The sequence below is a fragment of the Rhinolophus sinicus genome, linkage group LG11, assembly GCF_036562045.2.
Source record: "Rhinolophus sinicus isolate RSC01 linkage group LG11, ASM3656204v1, whole genome shotgun sequence".
Lineage (NCBI taxonomy): Eukaryota > Metazoa > Chordata > Mammalia > Chiroptera > Rhinolophidae > Rhinolophus > Rhinolophus sinicus.
In genome coordinates, this window is record NC_133760.1 from 58,981,565 (window position 1) to 59,009,151 (window position 27,587).

The 27,587-nt window shown below is 36.3% G+C and overlaps 1 protein-coding gene across 6 annotated transcripts in view; it reads left to right on the top strand.

Annotated features, from left to right (window-relative positions):
• Positions 1–27,587, top strand: part of BRAF (B-Raf proto-oncogene, serine/threonine kinase) — a 121,514-nt gene that overhangs the window by 44,432 nt on the left and 49,495 nt on the right. For 2 of the 6 annotated variants that reach the window (XM_074315266.1, XM_074315265.1), the window contains 9 exons: positions 1,756–2,019; positions 6,754–6,857; positions 7,730–7,832; positions 13,018–13,166; positions 14,145–14,261; positions 18,923–19,082; positions 25,175–25,210; positions 25,538–25,574; positions 26,949–27,068. In XM_074315266.1, the coding sequence (XP_074171367.1) occupies positions 1,756–2,019; positions 6,754–6,857; positions 7,730–7,832; positions 13,018–13,166; positions 14,145–14,261; positions 18,923–19,082; positions 25,175–25,210; positions 25,538–25,574; positions 26,949–27,068 (1,090 nt within the window). The remainder of the gene's footprint in view (positions 1–1,755; positions 2,020–6,753; positions 6,858–7,729; positions 7,833–13,017; positions 13,167–14,144; positions 14,262–18,922; positions 19,083–25,174; positions 25,211–25,537; positions 25,575–26,948; positions 27,069–27,587) is intronic. The other 4 variants (XM_074315267.1, XM_019749853.2, XM_074315268.1 and 1 more) reach the window with 4 other exon arrangements.

Sequence of the window (27,587 nt, forward strand, 5' to 3'; positions counted from 1 at the left end):
AATAAGTGGATCAGGGTCAAAGAGCTGCCTTTAAGTCATTAGCCCTTGGAACTAAACGTTAAATAGAAATGCAGCTCAGAAAATTTTGAATTGATTTGGTTATTATGTCCTAAAATGCAATGAAACATTTCAGGGTCGGGGAGGGCAACTAATAGGTTATAAAGGAGAGGGCATTAAGTTTAGGCTCGTTACCTCAGTAGCTCATTTTAGTATTTCCTTTAGTATTTCTTCTCTTTTTCCCCCCCAAATTACATGCTAAGGTGTAGCATACCAGATGCAACGGCCTTTTTTGAAAATTTTTCTTCGTTTTCATTTACCTTTGATAATTTTTCCTTGCTTGTAGAATGAAGTTCAGGCTTCATAGCATGATACATACACTCTCTACAATCTGGTCGCTTACCCACTTTTCCAGTCTTATTGTTTCTCTTTGTTCCTATTCTTCATTTAAATCCCACAGATACATATTGATCCCACACTGTGTCCCAGGTATTGTACGACATTGAGCGACATAGTCTATGATTTTCCTATTTACAATGTTCTTCCTCCTTGCTTTGTTAACCAGTTTCTCCTGTACACAGTACTCTCTTCTCCCCCACTTAACTCCGTCTGTCTAAACCCTAACCTTCCTCATTCTTGTATCAAGAATGTTCTTTGTTTATTTCTCATGTACAGCACTTACACAAATAAAAATACATTCATCTGCTTTCCTGCAGCCCAATCATGAACTCCTTGAGTGATGGGAAATGCCATTTCTAAGTCTTTTATTCTCCCTTGTAGCCTTTCATAAATGTTTGTAGAACTGTATCTATTTGGGGTGTAGGGAGAAATGATGGACCGTGATGTGGGGGAGGGTGATTGCCACTGCCTTAAAGATCCACCGGCATGTATAGTGCAGTTCATTCCATCTCTTTACTTTCAATATCTTTGGATTTTCAAGATTCTTCTTTCTTTTAGAATATGATGTCTTATGTGGTCATTTGACTTTATAGCCTTAAGTCAAATGAAATTTCTAGAAAGATACCCTGATGGACAGTGGTCCCACAATTTCTTGACTGTAGGGTCTAAGCCACCTTTTCAAATAAAATTTTATTCTCTAAGCAATGTTTGGTAGGGGAGGAGGTCTTCAGAGATCCATAGTGACGAGCGTAAAGTATTTTAATTGATAGCTATTTCAGAAAGATGATACATCTTCTAAGCCCTATGGAGGAAATTATGATGATGACAGCGAGATCTGGCACTATTTACCTAAGTCTTGTTGTTTGAGAAATCTCTCTAATACCTCATCTCCTTTTCAACTTCTTTTTCTGTTCCGGGGGAGGAGGGGTATAGGACTTAATGTGCCTGTAACTTTTTGGGGAAAAATAGAATTTTAATGGAAAGGATACTTTTCCTTGATGTAGTGTAATATTTTATGTTAGAGATGTGGTTTGGAAGGTAACTTGGGATTTGACCAGAAATTTGGAAATACTATCTTTTTTCATTAATAGATATTCTAGACATCTCATATAAATTTATATATATGCATATATATAACATATATGTTTCTCAATGTAATGTCGTATCTTAGAACAAAAGATTTATCAATATAAAGGTGAAACTATTCATTTACAGTACTTCCAGCATTTATTTTGTAACTTATAACCTAAAACCCTGTTAGCGAGATAAAAATTATAAACAAGGACTTAAATTTTATATTTCCTTTTGCTATTGTCACGAAAAAGTCCAGATTCAATGTAAGTCTACTTTATTTTATAGGCCTATGAAGAATACACCAGCAAGCTAGATGCCCTCCAACAAAGAGAACAGCAGTTATTGGAATCTCTGGGGAATGGAACTGATTTTTCTGTTTCTAGCTCTGCATCAACGGACACCGTTACATCTTCTTCCTCTTCTAGCCTTTCAGTGCTACCTTCATCTCTTTCAGTTTTTCAAAATCCCACAGATGTGTCACGGAGCAACCCTAAGTCACCACAAAAACCTATTGTTAGAGTCTTCCTGCCCAACAAACAGCGGACAGTGGTGAGTCAACTTTTAATATTATCATTGCCTCGTCTTTGTAGTCTTCGAAGGATCTGTTGTTGAAAATGAAATATATTATCACTTCATACTCAGGGGTCATGCAAATTGAAGCATCCATTTCAAACAAGGATGTGAAAGACGTGATTATTTGGTGCCCAAGTCTATTTTCCTTAACTAACAAATAGTATTGCTTTCAGTGTCAGATTTGGCATTTAAACCTGTCTACCAAACTTGACTCACACACTCAAGTCTAAGTACTAGTTCAGAATTGATCGCAATTTCAAGACTTGCACTTATTTGTTGTCTAACATGTATCAGGTAAGAGTCATTCTTCACCCTTGAGAAATCCCCATTCGGATCTATTGTAAATGTTGGATTTGCAGTATGCTTGGTATTTTTCCTCCTGTTTACATAACTTTTAATTTTTGATCCTTAGGGTCACCATTGGGACAGAGTACTCTGTACATAACATGTAAGCAGGGAAGGCTGCAGAATTATTATGGATGGTCTGTAATCCTCAGATGCAACAAGTACTGTCATTAGCTTAGTACATAATGTGCCTACATTCACCACTACTTTTTATAATGTATGTGGTTACTTTTGATATTAATAAAAAAAGCATTTCACTTCCAATACAGCTGAACTCAAAGTACTTTTCAGGTTTTTTTCCTCAGATAGCATCAGTGGTAATGTGGGTTCTTTGTGGAAAAAGTTTGCTCACCAGTGCTATAGTGACCTCCAGTGGGGTCAGTTTGTCACCCTGTGCAACAAAGGGGTGTGAAGGTCAAAGTGTGGGAACAGAGGAATAGGCCTTTGGCCAGTGTCTCAGAGGTAGTTGGAACTCAGATCTTTGAAGAGCTTTACAGAGCAGAAGGGTGAGCTAGAATAAAATGTGTTCCCCGGCACACATAAATAACAATGAAACTTGTCTGTCTTTGCCAGGGCTCCAGATAAATGTTAGATTCCCCTGTGAACTCTTAACTGTAGACCTGGTCTTATTTTGTAAAAAGTTAAACATGGAAGCATATGATCCAGGCTTTCTAGTTCTAGGTATTTACCCAAGAGAAAAGAAAACATATGCCCATACAAAGATTTGTACAAAACTGTTCTTAATTGCTTCATCTGTAATAGTCCCAAACTGGGCAGAACCCAAATGTCCCTGAACAAGTGAGTGGTTAAAGTTGTGGTGTTTCCATAGAAAAGCATGCACCACTGATGCACACAGCTATACTTGACTAGTCTGCCATAATGTACCAACAGGAGGCTTTCCGGGACCAGAGAGAAATTTACATTTGTAATTTTTATAGATGCTTTCACATTCTGCTTCAGAGGTCTTGCTTGATTTGCACTGCGACCAGCAATGTATGAGATGCCTGTTTACTGTAGCCTCATCAACAGAATATTTTGTCAGTCTTTTAGATTTTTGCCCATCTGATAAATGAAAACTATCTTGGCAGGTTTGAGTGAGGCTGAACGCCTTTTCATATGTTTTTTTGTTGTTGTTGTTGTTTTATTTTATTGGGGAACTTTGGGGAGCAGTGTGTTTCTCCAGGGCCCATCAGCTCCAAGTCGTTGTACTTCAGTCTAGTTGTGGAGGGCGCAGCTCAGCTCCAAGTCCAGTTGCCGTTTTAAATCTTCAGTTGCAGAGGGCGCAGCCCACCATCTCATGTGGGAGTTGAGCTGGCAACCCTGTTGTTCAGAGCTCGCGCTCTAACCACCTGAGCCATCCGGCCGGCCTTCGTATGTTTGAAGACCATTTATATTTCTGTCTCTGTGAGCTGTCTTTCATGTCCTTTGCCAGTTTTTTTACTTTTTATTGGGCCGTTGGTCTTGATCTTAATTTTTTAGGAGCTCTCCATATATCAGGAAGATTATATGCCTGTTATATGAGTTGCAAATATTATTTTCCCAGTTTGCATTTGTCTTTTGACTTTGCTTATAGATGTGTGTTGTTGCCATCTAAAAGGCTCTCAGGTTTATGTAGTTGAATTTAATATTTTTTTCTTCTATGGTTTCCAGATTTTGCATCGTAGTTATAAAGACCTTTTTCACTTGAGGTTATAAAGGAGTTTGCCTTGTTTTCTTCAGTTCTTTTATCGTTGGTCCCTTCCTTCTTTCAAAATTTAAATCTTGAATCCATTTGGAGTTTACCCTAGTGTACAGTACGGATGAACCTTTTTTTTTTTAGATTGGTTCCAGTTGTCCCATCATCAGTTATTAGAAAGTTCATTTTCACCTGTTTCAGATGCTGTCTTTATTGTATTCCAATTTCCTTTATGTGTTGGACTCTATTTTGAGCTTTCTTTTCTGCTCCACTGGTCTGTCAGTCTATTGAACAGGACTGTCATGAAGGAGCAAATAGTCCCAAAACTCAGCCTACAGAAGTGGAATGAAGAAAGACTGACTGGTAACCTCCCCTTGGTGGCAGAGAGGAAACAAATTTTGGCCTACTGATGAACTATACATGCACCTTGGAACCAGCCTGTGTAGAGAAACATAAGGGAGCATAGCTGATATTTGAAGATGGCATTACAGGAGTGCATGAGGGAAATTACCAAAGGAACTAAGGGGCAAATAGCCCCTGTCCATTGATAGCCTTATATGCCATGTTGGAGAATTTGAATTGTGCCCTACATACATGGGAAAATTTTCAGCAGACTAATGAAATGTAAGAGTCTTTCGGAGGGTTCTAAATCAGTTCCCTGGGCTCGTCAGCAGCCCATACACGGGCTTCAGGGTCCATGAACCCCTTGAAATTTTATGTCAGAGAATCTGAGGCTTCCATCAGATTCTCAGAAGTCTGACACAAAGATTAAAAATACCTTCTTTAGACAGATATCCATGGTAATATGAGATAGGATAGATCGAATGGGGTTTAAAACTAAAGACAGGGTTTCCAGTCAAGAAGTTTTTGCATTAGAGTAGATAAACTATGAGTAGCAGAGGGAAAAAGTGAGCTTTCCCTTCAATTCATTGCTTCTGGAAGGTACAGGTAATTCTCAGTAGTTATTTATGTTCTATAAATTTGCTGCAAACACTGAATTAGTGAATACTGAACCATTGATCCTAGGGGAAATACAGGGGTACTGTTACATAAATGAGCCAAAGATGGGCTCTGTATATTGGCCCCTAGGTTGTTTATTTTTTCACAGCCGGCTGGGGCCCATTAGCTTAAAAGCCTGCTGGCATAGGGCACTTGTTTACAGTGTGAGAGCTAGAACAAGAGGGCCGAGTGTCACCTTGTTTAGCCTCAGCTGGGAAGGTGCGTGGTGGGTAGCTCAGATTTTTCCCTGCTCTGCACATGTCCACAAAAGCACTGCAAGTACTGATTTGGCGGTTACATACAAATTTTAGCGAGTAGATAAATTCACAAGTACAATGCTCTTTATATGTAAAGAGTATCAACTGTACCAGTCCAGTCTGATCCTACCCCTTCATGACAAACTTGCTGGCTGGTTTTAATGGTTATATTGAGCTAAAATAGCATCCGGTTTTTTTCTAATCAAAGGTCCTAATTTAGCTTTCTAGATTATTCCCCCTTCAATATACTGTTTAAATTCAGCTGTCTTATATTCACCTTTACTCCATTTTTTCCCCTCTAGCATAAAAATTCCCAATTTCTTTGCAAACTTTTGCAAAGTACTTCAGTGATTTAGAAGAATGGAACCTTTAATTTTATTGTTAACTAACACATCCCCTCTGTCTCCACTCCTTCTCCCCCTGAAAAATGGCCTAACCTGCCTCACTTCAGTCCACACTGTGTTTGGCAGTTCTCTTTCAGTTATAAACTATTCAAATTCACTGGGGGATCGAGGGGAGTCAGAAAAGGCCAGGATACAGATAACTTCAAATATACCCAAAGATTCTTTTTCTCTTTCCAGTACACCTTCCCTCCCCACTCCCGATGTTCTCTCTACTTCTCCCTAGGTTACTTCATTCTGTGACCAGATTTTCTCAGTGCAGTGGGAGAGGTGGCCACTGGGGGCTCCAGATTTCTATCCTTTTGGCACACTAACTAGAGCAGAAAGAAGAACCTCTCTCAACCAGTGTCCATCTCTCAGTGTAGGGAAGAACTCTGGTGTTTAGAGCATGTACCTAGTCCTGAATCAGTTGCTGTTGCCAGAGATACAGGAAACTGGTTAGCCAACTTATGCCATGTGTAGCCAGAAAAGTGGCGACCCTTGATTGATGGTCTCTGTAGTACCATGTGGATTTTTAGGGAACGGCCTGTTCCCCAAGGAAATAGGGGTGCTAGGCAACTAAACAACAAATATCAATTATACACCGTAAGACAAGTCTTTTCTTCCTCCTATGTTCAGGATCAGTAAGATGCCTCTTAAGGACCATCAGTGTAATTGAAGGATTATAGTTTTTAGCTCTGAACAAGGTTGGATTGATTTTGTTTTAAATGTTGACATCTATTATTCCTCAGTGGTGGGTACATAGGAATCTCTTATATTGTCTGTTCTCTTTTATATGTTTAAAATATTTCATAATTTTAGTACACAAACTAAAAATTCATTTTGCTTTACGTTGGTGAATAATAATAGATACTTGTCATAATTTCCCTTTAATTTTAAGTTAGCTGTAGAATTGATGTTGTATCTGACATAGAATCCATATGACATTTTAAAGGTATTATATTATGAAGGTAAGTTACTGAGGTTTTTTAAATGATGTGAAAACATGTCATCTATTTCCTGTACCTTATATCATGTATTTATGATACCCTAGGTACCTGCAAGGTGTGGAGTTACAGTGCGAGACAGTCTAAAGAAAGCACTGATGATGAGAGGTCTGATCCCAGAGTGCTGTGCTGTGTACAGAATTCAGGATGGGTATGGTTTGTATGTGATGTGAAACTGTGTTTAAAGAAAAGAAAAAGAAAAAAGAAAACAAAAACTCAGACATTAAGCACTGGGGTTTCCTCTAGGATCTTTCTTTATCTAACCCTAGGGTAGGTAAAGATGAATTGAAAATCAACTATAGAAAAAAAATGTTAAATGAATACGGAGTTTAACCTAAAGAAATCTTATAGGTCCTTTGAGGAAGTAACATTAGGTAATTTTGTATGATAGTGTTTGTTTCTCTGATCGAATGATTTTATTTGGAATTTGAGATTCTTACAATTTTTGAACCATTTAGATAGAATGTGACTTATTTGAATACTGGATTCTTCCTACTCTTCCTATTTTTAATACAAACTCATAGTTTCACAAAAGACTTATCAAGATGAACATTTTTATATCAAACTGTTTCTTTCAGAAAGCATCTAAAATTGTGCCCCACCCACCCCACCCCCGCCTATTTTGAATCCCATTTTAAAAAGTATCCTTTTGGGGGCATGTTGTCCCTTGAGTACTCTTTTTCTTTGGATAAGGTAAATCCATACCTGTGATTTTTTTTTTTTTTTTTTTTTTGGATGCCAGGAACAATCCATTTTCTGCTGTTGTAGGTCTTTTCTGGAGCTGACTTGAAGAAAAGAGTACATCTCTTTACCCTGCTGTTTGTCCAAGAGTGATACATTTATTTGGGGTAAACTTAAAAATTAATTTATTGCCATTTAAATTTCTAACGATGGAAGACCAGGGAGCAAACTCTCCCTCACCATTACTAGCCCCTCAATAACCAATTTTCATATCTTCAGCATGAGGTATATGAAGATTTTTAGATATGATTACCAAGAAAAACTTATGTCTATGCTTTTCAGAGAGAAGAAGCCAATTGGCTGGGACACTGATATTTCCTGGCTTACCGGAGAGGAATTGCATGTAGAAGTGTTGGAGAATGTTCCACTGACAACACACAACTTTGTAGGTACCTTTACATTTTTTTGCAATGTCAAAAATGTACAAATTCTTGTAAATGAAAATTTTATTTAGGAAATACAAAATATGGATGAGTAACTTGGGGATTGATATTTTACCTAAGTTAAAAATCAGTTCTGGTCTTTAAAAAAACGTGTGTTTAAAGTAGAGTTTTATTTTAATCATTATACTTTTTCATTTAAAAAAGCGACATGTGTCCATTATTAAAAGAAAATTTGGTGCAAAAAGTATATCAAATAAAAAAGTGAAAATACCCTACTAGAGGTAAACATTTGTTAATAGATTGTTGTGTAGTCTCCACATTCTTTCTGTGTATACAAACATGTGTGCTTATATCTGTGAGCCTGTTTTTCTCCTTTCCCTCCCTTCCCTTCATTATTTTCTGTTTCCTTTCCTTAAACTAAAACTGGAGTCTTATTCTTTGTGATATTCTTCATCGTAAAAAAAAAAAAAAAAATTCCACAGTATGTCATGGACAGCTTTTCATGTCAGTACACGTACCTTTATTTTTGTAATGATGGCATAATAGCCCATAAGGATCGTATAAATTCAGTATATTTAACCATCCCTCTATTGATAGAAATTTAGGTTTTTTTAAAAAAAAATCTATTATATACAGGGCTAAACAGAATCCTCCTGCACACATCTTGACCTATTTGTGTAAATATTTCTGAAGGATGGGTCAGTGGTAGTGGAGCAGCTCTCCTTGAGGACTTCTCCCTTATTCTGGTTTTTGCATTTGCTAAAACCTAGCCTAGGCTAAGTGTCACCAGCCTGAGGCCTAAAAGTGGGACCTCTCCACCTTAGAAATGAGGATACACTTCCCAGAGCTTGAGAACCTGTCCTCTAAAAGGGTAGGCAAAAGCCAGGATGTGAGTGATCTATAAGGCAGAAATGCAATTTCTTTTTCTTTTTCTTTTTTTTTTAAAGTTTATTGCGGTGACAATTGTTAGTACAGTTACATAGATTTCAGGTGTACAATTCTGTATTACATCATCTATAGATCACATTTTGTGTTCACCACCCAGAGTCAGTTCTCCTTCCATCACCATATATTTGATCCCCCTTACCCTCATCTACCACTCCCCTCTCCCCTTGCCCTCTGGTAACCACTAAAGTATTGTCTGTGTCTGAGTTTTTGTTTTTCATTTGTTTGTCTTGTTCTTCTGTTGTTTTTGGTTCATATACCACATATCAGTGAAATCATATGGTTCTCTGCTTTTTCTGTCTAACTTATTTCACTTAGCATTATAATCTCAAGATCCATCCATATTGTCACAAATGGTGCTATTTCATCTTTTCTTACCGCCGAATAATATTCCATTGTGTATATATACCACAGCTTCTTTATCTATTCATCTATCGAAGGACATTTTGGTTGTATCCATGTCTTGGCCACTGTAAATAAAGCTGCAATGAACATTGGAGCACACGTGTCTTTATGCATAAGTGTTTTCAGATGTTTTGGGTAGATACCCAGGAGAGGGATTGCTGGGTCATATAGTAATTCTATTCTCATTTTTTTGAGGAACCTCCACACTGCCTTCCATAGCAGCTGCACCAGTCTGAGGAATGCAGTTCTTAACTTTTCTATACATATGGAATTTTAAACATTTTTTCCTAGATGGATAGTTATTGCTACCCTTTTGGTATCAAGTGTTTTTCCATGTGCCTTGGTGATTAACACAGCTGGGCTCTTACAGCAGACAATTGATGGGTTGATACTCTTGAGGGGTTGTGCTTTTGGGGCTCTGTTAGTGGTGAATAATGAAATCAGGTGTCTCAATAATTAAGGCATCCTTTGGCTACATGGAAGATACACCTGATGTCAGTCAGATTTACTGTGTAGCAGGGAGTTTTATAATGATGAATTAGGAAGTTCATTACTGTTGATTTTTTTTTCACTTGCAGAATTTTGAGTGGGTAAATCTTAAGATTTTTAAGTTTCTAGGAATCTAAAAACAGTTGCTTACATTTCATAGTGCTTGCTACTTTTTTTTCTTATTCATTCGCCTTAGCTAGAAATCGGAGAGGTGAAAGAAGACCTAAGTTACTAACCATAAAGTAGTGTTAAATAGTGCTTCAGGAAGGTCCTTGCCCTAAGAGGAGAAAAAGAAACTGCAAGTTAGTTCCAGAGTGCGGAAGTCCTCGCGACACAGTGGGAAACATGTCAGTAAATGTTTATGGAGAACCTTCCATTTACCAAAACTGTCTGATCTGGGGATATAACAATGAATAAGAAAAACGGTATCCCCTTAGAGCAGACAGACTGGCAATTTAATAAGAAGACTTTGTAAACACTTGTAATTACTGTGTATGTGTAAAGTGCTATTGATGCACAGAGTAGAGACTCCTGACCTGGCCTTTGAGGAGTTAGGAAGGGATCCCAGAGAAAGAAATAACTTAAGGTTTGATGGGTGAGGGAATAATAGCAGATGAAGAGTGAAGAGAAGAATAGTCAAAACAGGGTTAACAGCAAGAAAGCATGTTAGGTTTTCAGTTTCAAAAAAAAAAAAGTTCAGAACGGGTGATACAAAGTTGGGGGCCAGGGTGTTACAGTGTAGCAAGAGTTAAGGTGAAGTAAGCAGGGTCCAGCTCAGGAGAACCCTTGTAAGCCTGTTAAAGATTGAACTGTTCTGTAAAATAATTGGAAATGTAATGATTGTAAGCAAGGGGAAAGTGTGACTAGATCTGGGTTTTAGAACAGTTCCTCTGAGTGCCATACAGAGGCAAGAGTAAAAGCCTGTGTTCTGCTTAGAAAGGGAAAGAATTCTCTGCATCTCTCTGCTGAATTTTGCTGGCTGCTCAAGGAATGCCGCTGATGCCTTCTGGTTCTATTAAATCTTTGTAAAAGCAATTCCTTCAGTATTTGCCTACATCCCAGGAGTCCTTGGGAACTGGTGGGGTGGAGGGGGGCGGGCAGGGATGATAGGGAAACTAGATCTGAAACACATGCCATGTTGTCAGCCCTTCCCATTTTTTACAGGCACTCAGGTTAATGTCTTCCTTCAAACAGCCCCACCTTACGAATTAATGCATGCAAATTGCCTGGTCCGTGCCTCCCACTAGTTTACCATCCATGCCTTGATATGCTCAAATGGATGGTAAGCCTAAATTGGGACCCAAAAGGAAAGATATACCTTCCTGTGCTCTCCTTTATTGACAATGGGCTACTCACAGATACAAGTACGTGCCACTTGCAGTTTATACCCAAATGCATGCATGCCATGTTTTCATCTCCTCTCTGCTCCCCTCCCCACCCCACTTCCTTATGTCTCTTTTTTCCTCCTTTACATATACAACCAGTTACACATAGTTTTCAAGTATAAGCCAGTGACAGGAAGAAAGTGCAATTGCATAAAGTTACGAGGGTTTCGTGGTGCTCAGCAGGTTCTCAGGCGAGTGGAGCTATGAGCGGCCGGCAGAGGATCCGATGAGTGCAAAGGGCTGATTGCTGTGCAGACATCGTGTGGTGTTCTGGGCTCTACTTCCTGAAAGCACGTCAGCAGTAGAAAAGATTCTTGGCTTTAGCAGATAGTGGTCACATAAATATTAAAGGTTTTCCCGTTTCTTGTATATTCAGAGACAAAAGGAAAAGGAGTAGAGCTGAAAACAAGCAGTTGCCTTTTTACATCCCCTGGAAAGTGATGATAGAAAAAAAGGTGAAGAAAATAAGAGCCATTTTTAAAACGACCTAAATGTTCTCAGAAAGTCAGAATGGGTGGTGTGCCGAGATACCATTTTCTTGAGGAAACATTTTAAAATAACTTTTTATTCCATTAAATATGTTTATTGAGAAAAGTTTGGTAAACTGTGGGTGTTGAGATCAATTTAATGGATCACGAAAAGCATTTGAATGTAATAGAATAGGAGATTCTAATGTACGTTATATATAGTTAGGTTAAGTATTGGTATAGGAACATAGGTATATCTTGGGTCATAATGTAAAATACAGTTTTTACTGTCATTCCTTTGTGATGGAAACTATCTGAAAAACAGATGAATTGAAAATACACAGTGAAGAACAAAGGACAAAATAGGTGTCACCCATCGCGCTCTCCTCACTCTGAAATAGCCATTGTTTCTTTATCCTTTTTATGTTTTCTGCTTATTATTTACACAAAACAAATACTTTTCAAACACTTTCTGGCTTCCCCAGTTAACAGGATAGAGCCTCCCCCACACAGTCCTGTTTGTGTGAACTATGCTGGGGCTCCTTTGCCTCTAATGTGAAGTTCATATGTGTTCTTTCAAGTTTCACATGGAGGAATGTTCCCAAGTACATGTAGGTGTTCTAACCCTCTAATAAAATGAGAACTTGTTCAAAGTAGTTCTTACTGTCTTTTAGGTGATTTTCCTGTCCCTTATCCTCATTAGTAAGTTTAGATCAAGTTGTGATTTTCATACGATTACAAACTAGTGTTCTCTTTTATAAATAATTATGTTGTATTTACATTCTAGTCAAATGTATATGATTTTAAAAATACTGCAGAGAGGCTTATAATGAAAAATAATCTATGGCTCCATCCCTTGCTAGCCTCTAATGCCACTCTCAAGAGGAAAGCACTCTTAATTTTTAGTGGTTTCTATTTTAAGCTCTTTTTGTGATGATTTTCGTATTACTAAATAATAACTTGAAGCTTTATCAACTTTAGACATCATTTCCTGATTACTGATTCTATAGGGAATTAGCTCATTCATGGCATTACTGTAACCTTTTCTCCGCCAATGTGGTTTTGTTGGTTTTGGGGTTTTTGTGGTTTCTCTATTGGATACCTTTGTAACTTTAAATAGTGTAAGTATCCCTTTGTTTCCTGGTCTGTTAACACCAGTAAGCATCTAACTCTTTTCTTGTACAATTATTAAATTGCACTCATCCTCTTACTTCTATTCCTCCTACTTATCATGTAGTCAAGCTTGAAATTAGTTTCAAGTCTTTGATTCATTTCCCATCAAGACTTCTGAGTTTTTTAATTGGATATTAGGTGGGAGATCACACATATAGTGTATCTATTGTCTTGAACCCTCTGGTTTCATTTTAGTATCTTGGTGTGTAAAGCAGTTCTCATGATAGAAACATATGAAAAATTTATTTTATATAAGAGTAAATAAATTGATTTCTAAAGAGATTCTTGCAGGTTTTTGAAATCCTCTGTGTTTTATTTTGCAGGTACGGAAAACTTTTTTCACCTTAGCATTTTGTGACTTTTGTCGAAAGCTGCTTTTCCAGGGTTTCCGCTGTCAAACATGTGGTTATAAATTTCACCAGCGTTGTAGTACAGAAGTTCCACTGATGTGTGTTAATTATGACCAACTTGAGTAAGTAATCAAAAAAAATCTCTTTATCATTTTACATTTAACTTTTCTAAATGTGAAACTAGTATGTCTTAGAGTGTGTGGGAATTTTCTGTCCAGTAGAGTTGTTACAGGAAGTTTTTAACACATGTGGCTAGAGAGTAATATGTACTATAGCTGGTACTTTACTCCAAAATTGTACTCTGGTTCAGCTATGCCTTTCATTTATGTTTTACATTCTCTTTTATATAATAAAGATACTTTGCCCATAGAAATCACTTTTAGATAATTTTGGGGAGGAGAGCAGGTGTTGTTTCAATTAAGTTAACCATTATATTTTTGGACCATAGATCAGGGGATCTGATTCTGTCAGCTGTTTTGTAAATTATGTTTCTCTTCCTTTCTCTTTCTCTCTGTTTCTCTGTCTCTTTCTCCCCTTTGTCCCTCCCACCCCCAACCCCCAGGTTATTTAAAAGTAAGATATGAGATCTTTATACCCAGTATATCTCTTTCTAAAATTTCTATTTGCTTTTCATGCCAGAGTTTCTCTAATAGATTAGGCTGAGTCTATTTTAATCTTTGTGTGTGTGTTGCTGCTGCTTCTGCTGCTGCTGCTAACACGGTCTTTTTTCTTGATCACTTGAGCAAATAGAATTCAACTCTGTACTTTAAAATATATTTATTATAATGATGTAATCTAACTCTGCAATAGATATATTCTCTTCTAATTCCTTCATCATAAAGCACTATTTTCCCCCCTGATATGTAGAAATCTGCTGTATAGAACAACTAAGTTTTAGATTCTGAGCTTGCCTTTGAAAATGCAATATAATTTTTTAAAATAAGCCATTTAGACAAAAGGCTTATTTGAATTAAACAATCATTTCTGAAAGTGGAATTTGATCTCAGATATTTCTGTTTAACTCTATATTCTGGTATATGAAGCTTCTGGGTTTTGCACAAGTTAGGTTTGCTTTGTTTTGTTTTGTTTTTGCCTCACAGTTTGCTGTTTGTCTCCAAGTTCTTTGAACACCACCCAATACCACAGGAGGAGGCCTCCTTAGCAGAGACTGCCCTTACGTCTGGCTCGCCCCCTTCCGCGCCCCCCGATTCTATTGGGTATGGTTTGACTCCTGCTGGTAGTGACATGCTATCTGAGTGGTTTCTTTTGGATCTTTCGGTTTATTATAAACTTTTCCAATGTTGGCATTGTTAAAAAGGGACTCTTTCTCAAATAACTTGCTTTATTACACCAATCAGATGTTTAACATGGCACTTGGTACTGATACAGGGGATTGAAGCGGACATAGACTGTTTCAGGACCAGTCTTGAAAAAAATCACGCGACAGATAATTTAGAGTCCTGCCTCGTGCTCATTACTCTATTAGGTAATTCCGGATGTAGAGGTACACAACTTGCATTTAGAAAAGCAGCATTAACATGTGAGACAGTGGCACACAATTTTTAAATACATATAGTCTACAATTTATAACAGCATTTTAAACTGTGTGGTAAAGACTATTACCACATTTACAGGAGAGGGGAGAATAGTGAGAGAGGAGTTAAGGAAATTTAATGAAGAAAGTGAGATTTGAACTGGGCCTTAACGAATTCTAGAATCTGAATGAACCTAGGGAATAAAAGCATGGTGATTGGGGGAGCAAAGTGGAGAGAAACATCATAATTAAAGGCAGTGGCAGTGGTAGATTTGGGAGACAGTCAAGAGAGGCTAATCTAAATCAAGAAGAAGCATGTGTCAGACTAGATTGTGAAGAGTCTTGGAATTCAGGCTAAAATTTACACCTGACGTAAGAGGTGAAAAGGAATTAAAAGTTTTGGAGCAGAGGACTAGCCTGATGAAAATTTTAAAGAAAGAATGGCTTAGCAATGATATGCACATAGATCAATAGAGAAATGTCTGTGATACGGAAGGCCGACTCAGATGCTCTGGTAGTGAAGACAGTGCAAAGCCATGAAGACTTGAACTGGAGGGTAGCAGCCTGCAGAGGGGGGTAGATATTCATAAAGTGTAACAGAAAAAAATAATAGTATTGTTAATCAGTTGTGGAGGATAAAGAAAATAACTTTAAAGATGACACAGAGTCATCACATATTCAAGCTTTGTAGTAGTAAAAAAAAGAGAAAAATATACCAGGTTTAGTGGATATTAGTTTGCTTTGGACCATTGCTTACACAGGTCTGCTTACTCTTCCCCTGTTGGATCTGAGGTAGCGTATTGTACTGTATCTGGAAGTATATAGTTCTTTTAAAAAATCCCCACACAGCATTCTGTTCTAGACTATTCCAGAGATAATTAGTTAAGATCAGAAATATTTATTGTCACTCTTCACAATGTAATGTTATTTATTCTACCCACAGAGATGAAAAAATTAGTTGACACTCCCAGTAGACCTTTAATTTTTATGAAGCCAACCTTTCTGGAGGTTTCATAGGCTAGAATATTTAGCAAAAAACTTTCGTGTTAAGGAATGGATGTATTTACCTATTTTGGAACACTAGAAAATGCAACCACTGTGTTCTCTTGTCAGGTTGTGATAGTTATCCAGTCATTTTATTCCCGCTTTCTCTGTCATGTGTATGCAGCTGTATATTTCTTTTAAGATCAAATCAAAATGTTGTTTGTTTTGATTTGTAATTAATCGTTTGGCTATGACATTTATTCCTGTAAGATTCTATAGACCTCGATGCCTGTCTAATGGCAGGGCCCAGTTCTGCGAGCAGACTTACAGAACATCATAATGAAATCAGCTTGGCCAAAGGTTTATGATGGTAATGATTAGGACATTTGCCTTCTAGGGATGGAATGCTATGTTTAAATTAAGAAACCATTTGCCTATGCCTTGCGTACTTTATTCATAGCTATACTGAAGTAGATTCTGGTCTTGAGCAAATGATGAGAAAGGTGTTCAAACTTTTGTTTTCCTGATGCTTTTATGTCACAAGAGTGTATGTGTGCCTGTGAAAAGATAGAAGTCAATCCTGTTCTGCATCAAAATTCTTTTGCATTTTGTTAATAGTCCCAATAACAATTATAATAGTCATGAAACACATGGAACAATGGATGTAACCAAGATATATTGGAGAAGTGATACCTTGCCTAATTTGAATAAAAAGTTAGAGGTACCTACTTTTCTACGTTTTAAAAATGCTATGGAATGTGCACATTTATGATAAGTCAGCATTTAAAAATGTGCATATCACTGAACAGAAGTGGCTCCGAAACTTTTAATATTCTAGATTAAAAATGAGATCTAAACTAACTGGTAATTTGCTGAAAGGTGTTAGAGGTAAAAAGTATTTTTATTATTAATTTGATACTGCTTTAAGGATAGGCAAAAGTATTAGGAAAAAACCAGTTTACTAACTGCCAATATATTTCACAGGGTGTAAATTGCCTTGGTCTCAGTAAAGACTTCTCAGCATGAAAAATCAATTTTTATCAATTCCCAGAAATGATGAGAGTTAGGGGTATACTAGTTTACATTAACTAAAATCAGAAAAGACTAATTCACACTGCCAGGTAATTCATTTCAGTGAGAAATATACCTGTCGTATAGACCAAACTTCTTGTGTTGGATAGACCAACACTCACTCTGTTTTTGGAAGATATTTATGAAAACCAAATGATAGTGTAAACATTTTTTCTGTGAACAGTAGAATTAGGACATGGTTCAGATGTTTAATAACATCAGGATTGATAACTTGAAGTGTTGTCCAAAATTATAATGTACTTGCCCTCAAGGCTAGATAAATTGACTTTGTGGACCAATGCATACCTTTCCCTGGCTGGTATAAAACACCAAGTGCCAAATTACAGTCTTTTTGATTTTGTGTAATAGGCAGGTATCCTTTTTTTCTAATATATCCATTCTTTTCTTTAGCTATGATAATAAAATTTATCAGATCAAATTCAGGTTTTGGTTTTTCCTACTTCTGGACCAATGTCCTTTGTGTACATATTTCTGATTCTGTATGCACTACATACTTCTTTCTTAATTCAGTAACTTTAAAGAATGACTTGCTGTCACTTATGCCTTCACCAAATCAATTATATTAATTAGACTTCCTTATACAGTTATAGTTTTAAGTAAGGCATTTTCTACCCTCAAGTCCTACCTTAAAGTATTTTATTGCCTTGAGACTTCATATCAGCCAATAAATAGGTTTTTAAAAGTCTGCACTTTCTAGAACTTATTTTTAAAAGCTAATATTGTCATTTATACATTCTTTTACCTGCTCCCAAATCTTTTATCAAAAGGCATATATTTGGCTGCCTAAAGCAAAAATAAAGACAGCTCTGTCACAAACTAAAAATTTCTCAGCAATCATTAAAAGGACCAGTGGAGCATGCTAATTTTCCTAAAGGCCAATTCCATCCGTCCTACCTGCAGTTCTCATTGGGCCGCTGCCAGCTTTCTAAAGAACATAGTATTTTATTTATTTCAATTCTGTGTGGATTCATTTAGTTAATATGAACAGATAAAGTCAAAAATTTTTTCCCTACCATTAATAGCATACTTCAGGGAAGTAAAACTATAAACTGGTATGGTTCAGATTCTGTTAACATGCTTTATTCACAAGCTTTTTGTCACTGTTTGACTTTTTTGGCTCTTCAAACCTTTATTTCTTTTCTATATTTTCTTCCCATTCCTCTCTATACCCTCTCCCCTCACAAAATATCTTTTAATTCCCTCCACATTGTCTTTCTGGTTGTGTCTTAATAACCACTCTATGATATTGATTAATTACAGAGTTTGCATAAGGTGGGGTAGAGTGATAGCCAATCTCTGAAGAGAGGCTGTTAGCACCGAGTCGTTCATCGGTCCTGTTGGAGCGCACTGAAACAGCCATACCTCACCTTTCAACTGATACTCACTTTCCAGCTCTCTTGGTTATCTTTTATGAGCGGCATAGCTGTTTATAATCTGTTTTCAAAACTATAGTGTGCTCTGTGTTTTATTTTGGGGGCAGTGATAAGAGATTATATTATAGACTTGGTTGTTTATCTGCAGTACCAAAACATAGGTCACTCTGTAACCTATTTTGATGGTTTCATCAAAAAGCAATTTTTAAAAATACTTGCTTTAATGCTTAATATGTGATTCTTCTGTGTCTCTTGTGTCAGTTATTGGGCATAGTGTAAATTTCAAAATATGAGAGATTGACGCTGTAAGGATCACCTTTTGAATTTGGAAATGATCTTTTGCTGTCGTTCGGGATTTTAATCCAACTCTTGTGTAAAGCAACAGGTACATTTTTCAGGTCCTGAAATACACGTGTATTCTCAAAATATTTATAATTTCCTAATACTTATCCATAAAAATTTCATTTTAGTAACTTCAGCTATGAAGAAATGGCAAAGGTAGAAAAAAAATGGCAGATTTTGTTCACTCAGTCTCTAGAGCATGTTTGTATAACTTTAAAGGACAAGAGTGTGTCGTCAACTGATTAACCACAGGTAATATCTAGCCATTTGTAGATTTCCCTGGAGTTTTTTTAGGTAAGAATCAGTATTTTTATCATCAATAGTCCCTGGAGGGTCTGCTTGAGCAAAGCAGCTTTGTCAGTAATAATTGTAGGCAGATATTAGTTTTTTAAAATAGTACTTGTAAAACCCATTACTGCTGGGTTTTTAATACTTTATTTTAAAGATTTTATTTGAGAACATGAAAACAAGGAAATCTTTATATCCATTTTTTATATTATTATCTCTATAAAGTTGCTCTAAATCTTATCTTCCAATGACTTGATTTTTCCAGGCCCCAAATTCTCACCAGTCCGTCTCCTTCAAAATCCATTCCAATTCCACAGCCTTTCCGACCAGCAGATGACGATCACCGAAATCAGTTTGGACAACGAGACCGGTCCTCATCGGCTCCAAACGTGCATATAAACACAATAGAACCTGTCAATATTGATGTAAGTACCCAGCATTGTTAGAACTAAAAAAATTCAAGTGTATTTCTCTATTTTTCTGCTACAGTTAGAATATAGATCAGAAATAAGTGCCATGTAACAGTTCATGTAACACAGTTTTTTATAAGCGATAGACTTTTATGAATTACAGATCAGAAAATGGCATTAAATACTCAACTGTTGCCAAATTAGAGTTATTCTGATTTTTTTCCTTTATGATGCCATCTCTGTAAAAGTCTTATCTTCATTTATTTAACAGACAGTCCACTTGGCCATTTTATGGTAAAGAAAAAATAAGAATGCAACTGCAGATTTTCTATTTAGATCAATTTGAAATCTTCACCTAAATTTCTAAAAGTACAACTTTGAGTTAAATAACTCTTAAGAATTAATCATTACGTGTTTGACTTGTAAAACTACTTTTTATCTTCTTTACTTTCTTGAGTATACCATTGTATTCCATCTCTGTACACATCTTGAATTGTGGCATATTCTTTTTATGTAAAGTTTGTCATTAAGTTTTAATCATTTTTTAAAATGTACCTTCTCTGGTCTCAACCTATTATAATCTCACCTCTTCAATTATTTTAGCCACCTTCTGGCTGGTCACTCTTGACTTTTTACTTTTCCAGTTTATCCTCACACTATAAATTAATTAAGTACGTTAATGTCACTTTTCCAATCAGATCTTAACTTCTGGACAGCAGAAACAATTCCTAATATAGTTCCTTTGGCACCTGTCTTAGAACTAAACGGATAATAGATCATCAAAAAAACATTTGTTTCAGTAAAAAAGTTAAAAGATAAAGCAGAAGAAATTTCCCATAATATAGATCAGAGGTCAATAAACTTTTTCTTAAAGGGCCAGATAGTAAATATTTTATTTTGTGGGTCATATGATCTCTAGTGACAGCTATTGAATTCTGCCATTATAGTGTGAAAGCAGCCATAGGTAATACATTATAAATAAATGGATGTGGCTGTATTCCAGTAAAACTTTATTTACAAGAACAGGTGGCCAGCTCACTATATTTTGCCAGTTCCTGAAGTAGACAAAGAGGAGGAAGAGGTGAAAAAAAACATTAAGACACACAAGGTCAGTCCCAAAGGAATGGTCTCTAACTGAGTCATCCCAATAACTGAGCTGCAGAAGAGAAAATGCCCATGCCGCCTGAGCTGTGCTAGGCCGGGGTCCTTGGGATAATCTTCAAATTAGGTGTTATGTCTTCTAGAACTTGTGCTTTAGAATAAAGAGTGTAGATTATCCTTAATCTCTGTCTGTAATGAGCAGCAAAACTGAGAAAATTCCCAATTTGTTTGCCTTGGAAAGTAATTATATTTAAAAAGGCAGTTGAAACTATTTCTCTGTGTAAGCAGGGTACTGGAGTTAGTGAGGTGGTTGTGTGTGTTGCAAGGCAGAGGTGGTTCTCATGATACAGGCCTTCCTTCTGTGAGTCCTTATAATTATAAGGTGAAGTAGAGAAGCAAAAATTGTCCTAACCAGAAAATTTCACTAATTAACTGACTACTTTAATATTAGTTCCCACTCAAACATCCCTCCCCATTTAATACCAACTTACATTCCAGCCCCTTTACATCAAATCCAACATTTCAATGAAAACATAATGCAAACTGATTGCAAATCTGGCAAAAAAAAAAAAAAAAGATTTTAAGTATTTTATGAAGATGGTGAAAAGTGACTTGGAGAACTACTCAAGTCATATAAAGCCAATGATACAGAGAAATAAATTAGTCCAGTTAACAATAGAAAAGAGAAAATCCATAAGGATGACAATATAAGCTCTCCAAATGAAAATAATTTAAATATCAAAGGATTGCTAGAAGCCCTTGAGGGGTGAAGTCCTCTAAAATTTTTATACAAATGATTACTACTGTGATGTAAAAGATGAATCTGAAATTAAGAACTTGAGTTTGTGCTATCATATGTTGGTATTATGATAAAAAATTTTGATTCTTTCTGTTTATTCTAAAAATCAGCATATTTTTGAAATTATAACTTAAATTTTGTTCAATGTAAAAGAAATAAACCTTATTATAAATTTTAATTTCATTTTTAAAGATAAATTCCCAAATCAGACTTCCTTCCCACTTTTTACTATGAAATTCTTTCTCTATTTTTATTAGATTCGTTTGAAATGACCGTTTCCTAATACCAGTTTTCCTCAACTAACAAGGTCTTTCTCTACCTACATAAGACCTGAACACAAAGGAAGAAAGGTGTAGAAGAGGGGAATACAGGAATAAGGAGATACGTAGTAAAATAAGAAATCAAATCTTATTTCTAGGTTAGGTCTATTCTCAGTATGTTCAAAATTGTAACTTTCATCTTTGCTTTCAAAATGAACATCCTTTTAGACTATTTCCTTTTATCTCTCATTGTTACCACTGTTCTATTCTCTTCGGCTTGGACACGTGGAGTGTCATCTTTGCACCTTGCCTTTTCATCCTCCCCTATAACCAAATAGTCATAAGGCATCACCTTTTTATTTGATGTGCATCTGAGATTTGTTCTCGTTACCCCCATCAACTGGGCCCATATTTCTTCACTTGAACTACTTACTACATTAATCTCCTAAATGGATTTCCTGCCATTGATTTCTCTCTCTCCATTTCTATTCTTTATGCTACCACCAGAATAAATTTTGGACAACACTGCTATTATCATCTGTTCCAAAACTTTCATTTACCTCTCATTGATTATAAGATAAAATATAAACTCTTTTGCATTTTCATTCAGTTTCAATCATTTCATTCAATTTCAATCATTATTTATCATGTATTATTCCAGTAACCAAGATTTAATATTGACTCTGGGGTAGGCAGTATATCAGAATTGGGAATTAAGGATGAATTAGCACAGTCTTTGCTCTCAGGGAGGTCACAGTCTAACAGATGAATGAGACATACATATACATATATATATATATATATTATATATATATTATATATTATATATATATGTGTGTGTGTGTGTGTGTGTGTATATATATAATGTATATGTACATCACAAAATACATAATAAATACATCACAAAAATATATAATGATAGTTTATCGAAAAGGGTAATAAACTACCTGGTTGGAACTAGGCATCTTTGGCAGAGGAGGCACAACCTTTAAGCCAGATTGTAGAGAGTGAGGAGGAGTTAATAGTAAGTACACTAGTTGGGGTTTTAGGAAGGAAGGGCATTTGTTAAGGAAACCGTATGTGCAGAAGTATGGAAATACCTTTAGATGGGTTGTAATTAATAGTTGATGTAGGAGTTTAGGGTTGAGGAGGAGGGTAGGGAATGGTAGGAGGCGAAACTAGGTCGGTTGAGTGGAACTGAAAAGCACTGTGAGGTCTAAGGCCTCTGGTGGCTGGCAGTAGGGAGTCTGGAAGACTTTGAGTGGGAAAGGAAGTGCATCACTATATTTTAGAACAATCTTTTGAATCACTGAGCGATTTGATAGACAAGATTGTTAAGAGTGATACTGAAAATAGGCTACTACTCAGGAATGCTTCCTGTGTGCAAGTACCATACTAAGAGTTTTACATACATTTTCTTATTCGGTCTTCATAAACACTCATGGGTTCAGTACTATTATTATCCTTATGTTAGTGTTAGATTTAAAATTAGATTTAGAGAGGTGACAAAACTTACCCTAGATCACACAGCTGCTTAATGATTGAAATGGAGTAAAACTTGGCCTTTCTTATGCTTAACCAGTGTTCTGTATAGTAGTATAGGAGAGAGATAAAAGATGAGAGTAGAGGATCACGCCCAGATTTCTCTGCCTTGGGCAGATAAATAGTATTTATTCTATTCATTAAGATAGGAAATACCAAAGGAAGAAGAACGGGGTAAATGGTAACTTTGATTTTGGACTTATTGACTTTAAGATGATTGTGGGACTTAACTGGTTTAGACGTCCAGTAGTGGTTGAATAGAAGGACCTCAAGTAGAGATCAGATTTCTGAATAATTAGCCTATTCATGTCAGTTCAAGTTATGGATGGAATTGGTATTACTCACAGAGTACATGTAAGTCGAAATGAGGGTAGAAAATGCAAGCCCAGTTTGAGCTTTTGAGTCGGGCAGAGACTGTTTCTCTGTTCCCTTTATGGATGCCTCGTCCTTAAGTCTAGCTTCCTATAAGAGAAGGTCGTGTTCCAGAAGCCAAAGGGAGCAGGAGAGTTCAGGAATGCTGAAGTAGTCGGTGTCAGGTGCCACTGAGACTCAAATGAGATAAGGACTGAAAATGGCTGTTGAATCGGGCGATTAAAATGTCTTTTTTTACCTCATTGGCAGCTGGCTTAGAGGGCTAGTGGAAGAGAGCAAAACAGGTGAGGATGCGGGATTGCCCATTTTGAGAAGTTGGCTTTAAAAAAAGTAATGAAAGGGCCTTAGATTGAATCAGGAGTCAGGGACAGTTTTTATGTGAGAGCCTTCAGTGTGTTTGTAACTTGATGGAAAGAAGAAAGAAGCCAGTGAAGAGAGAGAGAGAGGTTGAAAATAACAAGAAAGGGAATAATTGATGTAGTGAAAGTTCCCTGAACTTGGAAACTGTTCCTCAGAGGCTGAGGAATTAAAGATAGACATAGCTAGCTAGCTCTGCAGCTCTTCACAGGCGGGTGATCTTGGACAAATGACTTAACCTTGAGGCCAACAGTATCTGCTTTTTATAGTGCTTTGAAAATGCTTATTAACCCTAGCACATAATCAGAATTCAGAAAGTATGGCTAATATTACTGTGCAAATATTTGTAGATGTAGGGGCAAGACAGAACTTTCTTTGATAGCTTCTGTTTTCTCTCTCATGCTAAAGAGAAGAGATGTAAATAAGCAAGGAACTACGGGACACTGGAGGAAATTTTGAACTAGTCAATATTGGAATATTAGAAGATCCTATTTAACCTAGAAGTAGAAAAGATTGTCAAGGAGCTTTGAGAACATATTTGAATTTGAAAACTGAAAGTTGATGGTGGTACTAAGCTGTAGGTCATAAGAGTGGAGAAAGCCACGTTTGGCTGTTCCATGGTTGTGGGGAGGTACAGAGCAGGCGCAGCGAGAAAGGAAGGCATGTAGCATTTCTGCCTTTGTCTTCTGGTTCTTTCTGTCTAGAAGACCCTCTGCTTTTCTTTTCTACACTCTGTCCCTCAAGCCCCAACTCATAGCCCGTCTTTTCACATGCTTCACCATTGACCAAATTCCGTAGTTAGTGCTTTATCCTTTGCACTTGGGTAGCACTAAGAATCCTTTCACTCATACATGCACCTTTTATTTGGCAATTAACTAAGCAACTTTGGCCCCTCGTATTGTTTTCTTAAGCTATTATTCTTGTATCATTTAATTTTCATGTGTGTACATCTTACTCTCACTTAGATTATAAGCTCTGTAGAACTCAAAGTTAGAAAGACCGTCAGGATTTTAGTATATATTTATTTGTAGCCACACAACTCCTACACTCAACACCTTGTTTACAGGTATATGACCATTTGTTGATATTCTGTAGAAAATGTTGAAGGCTTTGTATAATACATTGAACATGATAGAAATACGTTTATAAAGAATTCACTTTTTGTTTTAGCCTGTAAACAAAAAGCTGCCTATTTGCAAAGAGACATTTGGGGCCATTCAATCCTTCACCTTAAGTTCCACTGGGTAAACAAACTAAGTTCTGCCTGTTAAGGTCCAAATTGCATTGCATTGCCAGTAGACTCTTCCCCCACCTCCAACATTGTTGTAAAAAAATATATTTTAATAATAAAGACAAATTTTAACAAAAGCCTTGTTTGAGTCATTTTGATTTTTCCCTTCCAGTGTTTCTTTACTCATCCATATTTTTATGATTGTAATCAGTGTACATTTAATTTTGTATTTTTTTAATTATGTTGTAAACATGTTTCATGATTCAGTCTTCGTAATTGTTTTAGTAGCTGCATAATACTCATTAAATTGATACACCTAATTTACTTAACCAATGTCAATATGCCTATAAGAGGAAATAATTATTTCTGATTTTTCAGTATGATGGAAAATGCTGCACTAAACATCTTTGTGCATATCATTTTTTCTTCTGAATTATTTCCTTAGGAAAAATTCCCAGAAGTGGAATTACAGGATCAAAGGGTATGAACATTTTATGGCTCTTAATATGTGCCAGTAGAATTTTTTTAAGAATTGATGCAGCCATTGGTTTTGAATGGCCTGAAATGGATTTCAACATTTGATCAGGACTAGTAATCCCTTCAGTGTAGGGTTAGGCTGGCAAGTGCTTCGAACTTTTGATTTTGTCATGTTCACTAGCTAATTCCTTATTTCTGTTTTGTGAAGTAATTATAAAACCGTTATTATTTTGAATTAACCTTTCTGTCAATGCTTAGTGGCACATTCACTGTTGTTACTACTTCCTTACCATATGCTTTGAATAAAATATACATTACTATTTATTTGTAGGACTTGATTAGAGACCAAGGGTTTCGTAGTGATGGAGGTAAGTGGTAATTTCAATTAAAAAAAAGAACAACTCAGGGAAAAATGCAACTGCTTTGCTGCTTGTCTCCTTTATATTTGCTTCTTTCATGAAACACAGACACAGAGAAAAATGTGTAGAGAAAACCCAAAATATTTTTGTCTTTCTTTAGTATTGATCATTTATGTCTAATAAAATTTTAACTGATTTATAACATGAGTAGAGAAAAAGAGAGGACGTAAAAAGGAGCCTTAAATGTACTGTCTACAGTTGTAAGAGGTTGTCAAAGAGAGATTCTTAGTTATTTCACCCACTTATTTATCCCAAACCTGGAGATGCAAAATTTCCTTTGGGAACCTTCACTGATACTTAAAGATCGAGCTTAGAACCAGTTAAAACTTGACTTTCCTTAATCATTCTGGATTGCCTGTCACAACTTCGCAGTTTGTTCGACTCAACCATTTCCCTTCAGCCTTCGATGCGGGTTTGAAATGTACATTTTATAGAATGGACCCCGAATAGAAAAGCCCAGTTGCTGTTTTTAGTCCATAGTAAATAAAATAAGCAAATGAGAAATTAAATTGAGATTTCTTAGAGAATTCTAATCTTATACTCTAGCACCCGGTGAAAATCGAGGGCATAAGAAAACATTGCTTCAGAAAATACTTTTTAAATAAGAAATATAATGTTTTCCATGAGATGGTATTTCAAACTGTCTTAAAGTTTTCCTCCAAGTGGTTCTCCATGTTTACCTTTTTAGCTGTCTTCTATCTAATAAGGGAGACCTACACTACCTGCTCACCTTGTTTAGAGTTGGTCTCCTCACTGGGACCTGCTTTATCATCAAAATGTCTGACCCCAGACTCAAACATCTTTTATATTGAATAAACATTGTACAAACTATCTTTTGTTATGTTTCTATGTACCTGCGAAGCTACCAAAATAATAGCCCTAAAAATTATGTACTTTGGACTTAGTATTTACTATAGCACATAGTTATGAAAGTTTTCTTTTCTGTTTGTTATTCCATGAACCCACCAATTAATGTTGCTGCCAGTTTGACTTTCGTATGTCTTAGTAGCTGTGGCTTTTGAAAATTTTGCCCAATACATCCAGCATTTGAATGTTGCCATCATTTTAGCATCACAAAGTTAACTTAGTCGTAAAAACTGCCTGCTTAGTACCTAAAATGAAGTGGCATTTCTTGTCCTTTATTTATGGGTCACTTTTTTAAAAAATCATTGGGATTTTATGAAAATAAGCAGTTTTTTAAACATCCAGAATTATTTTGTGAAGCAGGCTTCGACTCATCTATTTATTCCCCATGACTTCTTTCATTTCTTCTGTGTGTCTGTCTTCCTATGTTTGCCTGCCCCTCTCTTTCTCTTCTAACAGCCCCTTTGAACCAGCTGATGCGCTGTCTTCGGAAATACCAATCCCGGACTCCCAGTCCCCTCCTACATTCTGTCCCCAGTGAAATAGTGTTTGATTTTGAGCCTGGCCCAGTGTTCAGAGGTAGTTGGGCTCTTCTTTCTTGTTTTCACCCAAAGCAAACTAAATATAAACTACAGATACTGTTTGTGCCTCACCCTCACAGCGTGTGTTTGTAAGTGTGAGAGTTTTCGGTACTAATTTTCTGCTTGGCCTGGCTGGAATGCTCTGAATGTGCTTCTCACACATACTCACCACCACAAGCTTCTGTGTGCTGTCTGTCATAAATTTTAAAAGCAAGAAAAGTCTAAGATTTCCATCCTGTTTTTTGTTACGTTACTTGCTTTTTGGTCATGTAACTTCTTAAAAGTGGGTGACAATAAATAATGTATGTGGGGGAGGGGGGAGTGTGTCCTTTGATTTGAATGCCTTTTATTATAATCCATTTAGGTGATAACCTTGATGACTTAATGTTTCTTATCAATTTTTTGGGGTTTTTTAAAAAAATGGAAATGGAAATCCCTATTATGAAATTTTACTAGACTTTTGGCTTTATTTTTCTGTAATATCAGCAGTGTACTTTTTAAAAAATGTAGGACATGT